Consider the following 12,152-nt stretch of genomic DNA (forward strand, 5'->3'; position numbering starts at 1 on the left):
ATATATATATATATATATATATATGCGTGCGCGCGCGCGTACTCACTTGATACGCAAATATTATAATGCGCGTTATCACACAATGCACGTTTTTGGCGAAGATTATAATAAACGTGGGAGCGACTTACATAAATACTTGCATATACATGTTTATTATAATTTTCATCTCGTTAGCATGATAAATCTTTTTTCTTTCTCTTATCTCTTCATATAATTAGTATGTATACACGTAGGTATGTGCACTTTCTTTTTCTCATCTCGTTCAATCTATCTCTTCATCGTTCGCTGCACACTTTTCCTTCGTTGGAAAAGTCGTTGGAGTAAACTTCATCCCCGAGTAAGTCTCACGCGTCGTGCGCGCGTCAGTACGAAAACGGATGACATTTTTTTTCTCACATCTGTACACATCACATCGCACTTTCGTTGGCCCAAGCGAAACTCGCTGTCACGACGCTCTTGACATATTAGTAAAATCATATTTCGTCCTATATATATGTATACATGTATATGCTATTTTGTATTTTTCTTTCTAAGAAAACTCGCTCGAATCTGACGTCGCGCTGCCGTTCCAGATGAGCGATAGGTGAAATCAGTACTTCGACCGCGGGGAAATGACGTATATAAAATCTGTTTTAAATCTCTATTTAATAGTGCAGGGACTGACAAAACAACCGAAATTTATTAATATATTGTTGCAACATTTATATTGTTATAAAAAATTAGTCACAATATTTTTTATATTGCAGTATGCTGAACGGTACACATGTATTTGTGTTTCCCGCATTAAACCTTTACGAGGGTGTACCGAACGCAGAAATTGCGCAGTAAAATTTGTTTTAAATGATCACGACGAAATGTCGAAATAACTGAAATTCATTAATCCGCATTAATATGCCATTTATATCAAATTAATCAGAATATATTTCTTAATACCCCACAGAGCAAGTGCAATGGCATATGCACAGTTCTCAAATTAAACGCTTATTTGCCCCGTCCATAATAACATTGCATGCAATTTTCATTTGAAATATATAAATTTTAACATCCGGCAGTTACACATAACGCTGATTACGCTGTATAAATGTGAATTAATGTTTTTTGAACTTTATTTAAACTCATTTACTTTATTTTATGATTTATTTTATAAGTACTATATATATATATATATATATATATATAAGCCAGTAGAATTTTTATTTTTATACCACGTTCACAATGACAAAGTGGTACTAAAGAAACGAAATACGTGCGGCGACGCGCAAAATATGAATTATGTTAAAAATAGGTATCTTATACAGTTGGCATTATAATTATACATCCCGCTCATTTCTCGTACTGTCCCTTGAAATACTCAAGTCACGCAAAAGCATTAAAAGCTATCATTAAAACAGCCTTGAAGCACATGTGTAGTCAAAACTGTAATTAAAGTGACAAAAGGGTATGACAGTAAGGGGGACGCCATTTGTTGTATTCTATGTACCAACATTTTAACACTATTTTTTTAGCAGTTTACTCTACAAAACACATTTACTCTTAAATCTATGTAGGATAATAAGCGATTATTTGAGTATATATGAACAATACAATATGTAAATAATAGTCAGGCTTATCTCGAAAAAAGATATATAGCGAGAAATAATGCACATGTAATATTTGGATAGAAACTATTTTTTTATTAATATTCTATACACCATGAAATTAACTTAATTAATCTATACTATTATTTACACACACACATATATATATATATAATGCCAATGATGATAATGTTTTCAAACATTTCTCTCAGTGTTAATACAATAATTTTAATATCCATGTGTACATGGAAATTTGGACCAGTAAATCATCGCACTAAGTGCAGACTTGCGCGAGCTGTTTTATAATAAATTTTTAACGTGCCGTGAACCCTTCGTAGTTCAGGACCCCTCTGTTAGTCCCGCAAGGCTTCGGGATTTCAGTCGATCGAATAAACGAATAAAGCCATCTCCTACTATATATGATTCTTCGGATACCAATGAAACTGACCTGTACAAAGATTGACCTTTTTTTTATATATATACTATGTCTACTTATTTAATATACGTTGATCGCCTTTCATAGATAGAAAAATTATAATATTAATACTTCATCGTGCAAGTCCTTTTTGATAATTTTTACGAATGGCAGTCAGTCTACTTGTAAGCTTCACAAACATGAACTCATGAACCGCACGGTAAACAGTTTATTCCGTTAGTGAGTAATATCGGCTATTTCGCCTTTGCACTCCATGATCAATCGTCCTTCGCATCGGAAGTCGGAAGTTGAAAGACGGAACTAAAAGAGAAAAGCGCTACTATACCCAATAGATCGTTACAACGACGCTTCGACACAAACTCTATAGGAAAAAAAAAAAAAAAAAAAAAAAAAAAGAATAGGTCGGTAAGAGATGGAACGGTTGGCATACGTAGGACGCAGATGAGAGAATCGTCGGGACGCAGAGGGTAGGTACGGTAGGGCGGAGGGACACTGTGCGAGTTTGGCGGCAGTCGTTTTCCGAGGGATGGTTGGGCGGAAGGTTCCCGCGGGGCCTGTGTTATCGCCTCGGCAGGATGACCAGCCCGCGGTATCAAATATTAAACCTACTTGCACCCGGCAGCCTATCCTCGACAAGATATCCAAACCTTCCCTCTGCCGTCCCGCGCACCGCGACCAACCGGCCTGCCCTAACCGACCTACCACGTATACCACATCGCCGTGCACCAACGGCTACCATCAAAACCTACGCCTAGCCACTACATCTCTATCTCTCCACTTGCTGCTGTGCTTACGTTGTTTGTTCGTATAATGCCGGATATTCGTGGCCAGGAGTACAATTCGCCGCCGCGCAGCTATTTCGTACAAAGGTACCTCGGCAAAAATTGTTTTCTGACGATATTAAGAAGGTAACGAGAGAGAAAGAGAGAGAGAGAGAGAGGGGGGGGGGGGGGGGGGAGACGAAGAAGAAAGTCTGTGGAGTTATTGATATGTTGGTCGAATATATCTATGGTTAATCACGCGGAGTAATGCACTCAAAATTAAAACAATGTGATGTCGTGAAATTTAAGAGATTCTTATAGAGTCTAATGTCTGCTAAAAATTAATTTATTATTGTAAAAGAAAGGTTAATGGAACGTGGATATACATCACATGTAGATACGTATATCTGAAACGATGCATTTGTTACATATTAAAAATGATCAAATATACATACGAAGAGAGAAAAGATGAAGGGAAATTAATAGGTACACATAAGATATAAATATAAGATATGATTTCTTTTTGTCGTGACCTTTATTTCTGCAAATTCTTAAATAACGATGGTATTATTTATGCATAATACATGGAGTACATGTGGAAAGCGTCATAAAAGAATAATTACGAAAAGAATATTACTGTATTCTAGTTATGCATAAAAATACAAGAATGATGCACTCTATATCAACGTTGCGTCCACGCTTAATAATTAACATATATATAATTTAATACATGTCGTTATATAGTTTTGCCAAGCGTACGATAACAGCTTTATTAATATTTAATATTTTTAATCACGTTTTATAGCACAAGCGTTAAAGTGGTCTTTTTAATGTAAATTATTTTTATCAAAATACGACGCGTATTATATGAAATTTAAGAAGTTCAATATTAAAAATACATATACATTAATGAATTGTGATAATTTCTGTCTTACGGAATCGAAAGAAATGGTCGTGTCTTGCATCAAGTATACTCATTTGATAACTTCCTTCATAACTATCAGCAAAATGATAATTATGAAGAAAGCATTACTTCTAAAATGATAAATAAATTTTATTTATTACGAGTATTATAATTTTTTTTATTAAAGTGATAAATATATAAATTTTACCTTTTCACAAAAGAATCATTTTAATTTTGCTATTTTGTATTAAATTAAAGGTTTTGTTTGTCAAAAGAAAAGAAGAGAGAAAGAGACAAAAATGTGACAAATAAACATGAAAATTTAAAAGTTGAATGCAATAACAGTTCAAATCGGTAAAAGTTATTTTAGACAATGGAATATTCGAAATATTTTTAAATAAAACACTTTTAACAATAATATAAGAGAAAAGAGACTCGTCAAGATATAGCATTTACAATTTACAAATCATAACGTCTATAATCAATATATTTTATATGATTATTTTATTGAATAAATATTAAGATTTACGCGCGCGAGCTGTTATGGCAACTCCGTAACTATGAATTTATTGTGAGTGTATTTAAATATACAGGAACTAGAAAATTATTGTAAAAATTATTTAAGAAAGTTTTTTACTAAAAATTTACAATTATATTTATTAGTTTAAGAAATATTTTATATAATGGGATTATGTATATTGTACGGATGACTGCGCGATTCAAGGGCAATACGAGCCTTCTGAAGCTCGCAAATATAAAGGTGTTACTTGATAAAATATTTACTTACAGACATTATTGTGCAGACATTTTCGTTCATCAATAAAAATACCAGTATTTCATGTGTCATTTGCTTGATAATTATTTACTTTAATGAAAAATGTACCGATGTACTATAATCATACAGAAGAAAAATTTCCAAAATCTTTTCGTTTTTATTTTGATCGTGATTTAAACAATATATATTTTATCGTTATATTTTAAATAATTATTGAATTGCATAACACTATTTCAATTTTATATTAAATTACAAATTTTCGAGCATGTCTTATAATACAAAGAAATAAAATGGAAGATCTCTCCTGATAGACGTAATTAATTAAAATTGCCAATTTTAGTATCTCATAATAATGAATTTCATGATTCATGATTAGAACCATTTTACAAACGACTCTTTTTATTTTTATAAAACACATACCTATATATTTGATATAAAATAATTATTTAATAATAAATTATGATGTTCTAAGATGTGCTTCAAAAACATTCTTTATTTAGATACAAATGCGAAACATGTCATTATTATTTAAATTTTTAATTTTTTTTGTCATAACGTTAGGATAAAATAATAAACTGATGTTTAGCCGTGTTTCGCAAAAATAATTAACAATCGAAATGACAATATGCCAAATTAAATTACATTAATTTAATAAGATTATATAAAATTATTAAACTAATTCTTGAATATTAAATCTAATGTTCGTCATTCTTTAATTCTTTAATCGTTTTAAAAAAATCATTTCCACACGGTCGTTTTCGTTCGAGAGCTTGCAATATTAAAAACTTTACAAATTACCGTGGCTGAGATCCACAGTTAAATCCACCACCCTAGATCGTAGATTACAGCAATTGTGGCGGAAAGATAGGAACGAAAGAGTGTGCGCCCCGGTGGTGGCGGTGGTGGTGAGGGTGGAAATACGAAGGAAGTGGAGTCTGGGCTGTTCGAAACACGAAAAGAATCCACGGGAGGAAACGCGCGGATCGTAGGGAGTCCAAATACACGGCGGGAGAAAACATAGGGCCACGTTTCGCCATACAATACACACGTACGTGCGCGCGCGACGTTACGCGTGTGTGGCACGTTTTCCTTAGGACTACAGTCGTGCCCGCTTTCACGCATATATACATATACACGCGCTCGCGTGCGCGCCCGCACGCACACACCGTACGTACGTATGCACGAACATATGTATACATACACACGTCCCACCTACACGTACCCATGCGGGCCACACCGACGCATAGATTGCATACTTATGTCGGCACTGTGCACATAAAGTTAGGGGGGCGCGCGCTCTCCTTCGCTGCCGCACAAGAATAAGAAACACGGTAGCATACATAAACAAGAAGGTTGGGGATGCAGCAATTTAAAACGTACCCCGGAATTCCTCCCAACGGAGTCGTAGAGCGGCCCTCCGTATTACGAATTCCTCCCCGCCCTGCCGGTGTCCTCCTGCATCTTACTGGGAATTTCGGTCGTATAAAGTGGTACTATGGGCGCGAGAAACCGTGTATTAGCGGATATATCTGTCCGACGATCGCTACCTCGAGATCCCTCGATCGTGGATTTCGATGACGTGTAATCGGTCGTACAGGCGAGAGAGAAACTCTCTCGCCTGTACGACCGATATATGTATGTAGTGCCCGCGAATGTCAATGAATTCGAGTAAATTCAGTCTTTTGATATAAGAAAAATAAAAATAATAAAAATGGGCGGGACCATTGTATTATAGTTCATAGCAAATAGAATCCGTTTGGACAACAGCGTCTTATTTGCCTTGCATTTTATATTCTAAACACAATCGTGTCAATGTATTAAAATATAAGTATTTGTCTAAGCGCAGGTGTATTTAGATAATTAATTCACGTTTGGAAGTTACATTTACAATGTAGAATTATATGTAATGTTGTTTAACAGAATCATAAGAAATGCGTATATTTTTTGATACAATTTTTATATGCGCGAGACTTTATAAATATTCATAAATAACGCACAAAGTAGCTCAGCACCATACACGTGGGACTGAACATATCGCAGGATAGCGTTCACATAGTACGTGGAATGCAACAGTACTGAAAAAAAAAACGAAAAATGCAATAGATGTATGTAGATATTACGCTTATTATATCTACACGATTTTTAAACAACTTTATAATTTATAATCTCTAAACGAGTCTTCTTCTTGTTCATCTCGTTCATCGAAGCAATAGTTTGCGTCAGATTAAAAACATAGGAAAAACGGCTTTTAAATGTACAAATTGCACATGAAATATTCCATTAAAAATGTTCCTCGTATCATTCTCATTGATACCTATACAATCTGTCGATATATTACGAACATGACGTAAGGGGTAGACGGCGGAGGGAGGGAGGGGCCTTAATCATGGCGTTCGCAAAACTTAACCGAACAATACCGGCACACGAATATCCTTTCACGCTATTACCTATTATAGAGATCAGCGCCAGCATCAGCGCGGATAAGTCAAATAACGTTAACAATGGAGAATTTCAAGTTACTTCAGCGTTGTGAATCGAGCGATTGAGTGTTTGAACGGCGGTGTCGCCTCGGGCGGCTGTGTTTGCAGATATAAGGGACTCAGGCTGGGGTCTCGGCAAGTTGGGGGAGTTCAATTGGTGGCAGCAATCCTAGTAATGTACCCGTGGGGCCGTGTCAAAGTGCTCTCTGCAAGAGCACGACGTTGCATTCTGCATTCTACACCTTCATTCTTAGGAGTGAGGAACGGGGGGGTAGGTCGACGGAGAATGGAAGACGGAGCGAGGATAGGAAGCGGCGACTCCTATCGGAATCCACTTGTCCTTCATCTTTCGACTTATCGATAAGATAACAAAGATACCTGCGGGAAATGAATAATTTAAGGGAGTTGACAAATCGTGAATATTTGAGCAATGGAACAGAAATTCAGAAAAGGGGGCAGGGTGGAAACGAGGCTTTTCGGATACGAGCAGCTGTAAAAATGTCTGACAGAATATACGTATTGTGTTTGTACGGACGACTACGCGAATCGAGGGCGATATAGGTTTTCTGATGTTTCGCGAATAATTCATATAAAGGTGTTACTTGCTAAAAATATTAAAGGGAGAGGGCATGAGAGGGAAAGAGAGAAGATATATATATTGTTTATATATCCCAGAAAAAAGTTGTATCTCGTTTACATACAAATCACTCGACTTGAATGGAGTAATCGATACCTCCGTATCAGTATGCATAATTTGATTTACTAAAACATGCCCAGGAGTTCTATATTGCATATTGGAGTTCGATCGAGCAGGAATATGGACCTCTTCTTACATAATCCGATAAGGACTAAAGGTTATAAAGGTGGAAGAAAGAGAGAAAGAGAGAAGAGAGAGAGAGAGAGAGATACAATCTTTGCAATAGCCATTTTCTTATTCCGCGAAGAGATTACTCGCCACGGTTAATGGCGCTGTGCGAAATCTGGTGATTTAATTGAATGTAGGTAGCGACGACCGTTGGCATACATTTTAATTCTGCAGACGCGCGGCGACGAATAGGCCTTCAGTCTTTTCGCACCTCTACGCCCCGACGACTTCGCTTTAAAAACCAACGACTAAATAATGTATATCACAGTGGCGAGAGCGGGCGGTAAAACAGTTATAAAAACACCGGCAACTACGTTAGGATCAATTATTTAGGATGTACAGCTCCGTAAAGAGAGAGTAGACCAGTCGTAAAGGGGGCGGAAGAAAGTAGCGCTCCTAGGACGGGTTTGACGGGAGAAGGGAGAGGCGGAACCTACCGCGGGAGTTATAAAGGTTGCAGTTAAAAGTTCCTTGAATTATCAAGGGATTGACTAGCTAGTGACATAGTTGACGACTTATTTTAAAATGACACGCTGAAATTTCAATTCCGCGGTATCCACTATGCTCGAAAATTGATCTCGTTTCTAATTAGTTGCGAATTGATATTTTCAATTTTCTTCGGCACAACATTTAATACATGTCGATTATTTATCATATTTCAGACGATTAAAAGGAGAGGGAAAAGAAGAGTAAGGGAAAGAAAGAAAGGGAAGAGGAGGATCTTACAATATTTAAAAGTATAAAAGTAAAGCTAACGAGTTTATATATGTATATACTTTTTTATTTGCTAGAAAGAACTTTATTGTCCATTAGATATTTTGAGCAATTATGTAGAAATTCTCTTTTTTTATTTAATTTAACAAAAAAAGGGAGCTTAATCACGTTCAAAGATACATTAATAACATTACTTAAGAAATACCATTTCACAGTTTGCAAGTATAAAGCAAAGTCTGTAGTCAAGAATGCACGTTTACTACTGCATTAGTATACAATATTATATGCATATAATTAAATTATAAATAATGGGAATGCCTTTCTTTCCTACATTTGCATAAAAATGTTAATGTCTCGAGATCAGTTGAAGTAATGAAAAAGTTTGTCACCAGTGGATCAAAGCTACCCTGCATAAACTTCTGTAAATTATTAGAGAGGACGTATAATTTCCGAGATTCGTTATCGATAGCTATGTCCTGAGGAAAAACCAATGTTGTATTGTCCTGCGCCACCAATTCTACAAACAAAAATTACGGATGATTTTAGCACAGTTTTATGTTAAACATCAATTTATAAAACAGTTTAATGATTTATAATTATTTATTTGTTGAATTTTATTAAAATATTTTTAAAATTATATATATTGTTCTTATAACAGCTAAAGATGATGGAGTATTTCAATGAAAGTTATATGTTTTGCTATTTGTACACTTTAGAGACATCTCTGATGAAATATATGAACTATATTGTAGATTATTCTAATGTAAAATTTTGTCTAATGATACATATGGCGTGAAAAATATCTTTATTATTTTTAAAACGTAATGTATGCAGGAAATTAATGATCCATCTTATCAGTTAATAAAAGATTTAATAAGTTAATAAAATTTGATAAAATTTTTATCATGCAGATTTTTTCGTGACAAAAGTTGAAAATGAAGAAATTGGATAAAAAGTTATTTTAATGTTAATATATTATTAAAAAATTTATTTATATATTTTCATGCGAGTGATTAATAAGCGTTTTATCATACAATACTTACTGAATGTTTTTGGATTCAATTTCGTTGTAATATCCCAACACGCGATACCATTTCTATTTATTTGAGTAAAATAGTTGATACATGTTTCCGGATCAATAATAGAAGATGGTCCTTGAGTCAACGGTCCTTTTGTGCCGACAATATGGAAATTATTATAGATTTCTGATCTTTTCGATTTATTGTCCTGCAGAATATCTGTAGGCACAGAAAATTCCGTAACACCGGACATGGAATGGAAATAAAGCACTCTACTTCCATTGGCGTAAATCGGTGACAATGACATTCCAAAAACGCCATCAGTCCACTGGAAGTTATAACCGCTAATACTGTAATCACCTGCCAATAATTGCTAGAAACAGTCAAATATATCACGAGAGAATAAAATAAATTTTAATGATACTTAAAAAAATCCTAGATTAGTCTTTCAACTAATGACTTAAAGTCCCGTATGATCTGTGGCTAATTTTTTTTTATATTACCGTTCAATGGATCAAAATGAAAGAAATGGTGATTAATCCGCCAAGAATCGTTCTTTTCCCAGCTATATACCACTATGCCATACGCGGATAGATCACTCATATACGCGTATGCCTTATCGCATTGTCCAGGTGCAACATCGATCACAAGATCAGCAATGAAACTATCCGGCTTTATATCTGTATCCTTCAAGGTATATTTTCGTAAAATCTGTATGAATGAATGAGATAACTTGTAATAAATTCGAGATGTATATACAAAAGTAGTTTTTTTAGAATCAGTATAGATTGTGTAAATCGATAATTTTTTATAAACGATACCATGTTCATTTTCAAATCGATAACAACAAGTGTCATCGGTCGCACGACTTTAGAGTCTCCCAAAATATCGTTTACTCCTGTGTCAAGACCCCACATACGATCACAAGCATCGATTCTGATACGGAATATGTTTACGAGGCCATCGGGTGAACTAATGTTATTTGCTTCAAAATCGGGATATGGTGTTAAGACTGGACTATCTATATAAGTAATTAAAGATAATGCATATTATATCTTTTTATATATAAAAGATAAAAGTATTTAAAAAAATCTTTTTGCTAAGTGTGCACTTGAAATTTATTATATCACTCTCGCGCGTGTATACATTTTGAATTTTTAAAAATTTCCTTAAAATGTTCTCTCATACAGATTACGTCTAATATAACATCTGATTATGAGAGAAATTTTTCAGCGTTTACATTATGACGTACTGTTTCACTCCTTTGCTCGTTTCTTTCTGCTGTATACAAATTTTATAATAAGTATTAAATATAAATTTGTAGACGCATTATAAATTTATAATATTTCTATAAATTTTTTACGCATATTATATACGTATAAAATCCATGTAACGTAAAACATATGTATATACGCATTTTAGAAAACTTTGTTTAACTATATTTACTTACGCTCGTTGTCGTTCATTGAAAAGCTATTTAAAGTAGCTAAAACACCATTTTTCCACCGTGGTATTGTAACGAACACTTTTTTGTGCCAAACAGCCAAACCTAATGGTAGATTATTTTCTGGAATGTAATCGCCAGAAGCTTTATACTTATTTTGAACGGTATCATTTGGAAGTTTGAATTCGACCTGCTTCCACGAATAAACGGTATTTAAGGTGTGGCCGGTTGTAATGGTCAAGCAAGTCAGAAACAATAAGTAGAACATATCTGCAAAAAATCGATTACATCAAATTTATTACAAGCGCTTTAATCTTTAGTTGATATATAATGTAAACTAAAATATAAAACTATCTATAAACACTAAATAGTTTCTAATTTAAAAAAGATTAATTATAAAATTGTATTAATCTGACGTAAACTTGAATGTTGAGTATCAAGTATGCAACGTTCAATTGTAATATGACCACAAGTGACTGAAAATCACTCTTGAAAATGTCGAATACAATAATGTAATAGGTAATCTGTTATAATCCGTTATAATCTTGTAAAAACTACAAGATGTATCATTTATATGGAGATGATTATATGACAATGATTATGTGTGTATGATTATTGGAAATACTCATGCATGTGTTAGAGCCAGGAACCTTACATCATCAGGAATCTTACATCGTTTTTATTTTAAAAAATGTTTACTATTGTTTTATAATTAAAAGAGATATCAAAATTGCTTCATCGATAATATAATTTTGATCAATTGTTTAGCTATTCTTATAATATTCTTTTGTTAAATCTATCATTATAAAAATATTATAGGTCATAGGATATTGATAATTTGGAATGTCAATGTCTCAACAACATAGTGGTGTAACACAACAACATAGTGTCCGAATATTCTTATTTTTAACACGCCTTGGAGCAAGGTACAAATATAAGCTATTTTTTTCTAAGAAGAACAGGCTCTGCAAGTTCTCATCCTACTTTACGATGCATGTTTTTGCATAGGGTAACTCCGGTATATACGCCGCACCTATCAAAAACTTAATTTATTAGGTATTATTTACTATGTTTAAAAAATAAACGAATTATATCAGTAAAAACTTTGTACTGTCTACTACTATGAAAAAAATATTAGAAATCCGAAATATTTAGTTTTCGTATTAAAAAATAAACT

General features: G+C 33.9%; 1 protein-coding gene across 2 annotated transcripts in view; it reads right to left on the reverse strand.

Annotated features, from left to right (window-relative positions):
• Positions 1–8,683: 8,683 nt before the first annotated feature.
• Y-f (yellow-f) overlaps positions 8,684–12,152 on the reverse strand; it is a 4,422-nt gene continuing 953 nt past the window's right edge. Inside the window, exons 2-6 of one of the 2 annotated variants that reach the window (XM_018517285.1) lie at positions 10,982–11,245; positions 10,353–10,552; positions 10,035–10,242; positions 9,556–9,891; positions 8,684–9,029 (exon numbers count right to left, since the gene is read on the reverse strand). In XM_018517285.1, coding sequence (XP_018372787.1) covers positions 8,812–9,029; positions 9,556–9,891; positions 10,035–10,242; positions 10,353–10,552; positions 10,982–11,243 — 1,224 coding nt within the window. In that variant the 5' untranslated portion in view covers positions 11,244–11,245 and the 3' untranslated portion in view covers positions 8,684–8,811. Of the gene's footprint in view, positions 9,030–9,555; positions 9,892–10,034; positions 10,243–10,352; positions 10,553–10,981; positions 11,257–12,152 lie in introns of both variants that reach the window. The other variant, XM_018517276.1, reaches the window with a different exon arrangement.

This window comes from Trachymyrmex cornetzi, unplaced genomic scaffold (genome assembly GCF_001594075.2).
Source record: "Trachymyrmex cornetzi isolate Tcor2-1 unplaced genomic scaffold, Tcor1.1 scaffold121, whole genome shotgun sequence".
NCBI lineage: Eukaryota > Metazoa > Arthropoda > Insecta > Hymenoptera > Formicidae > Trachymyrmex > Trachymyrmex cornetzi.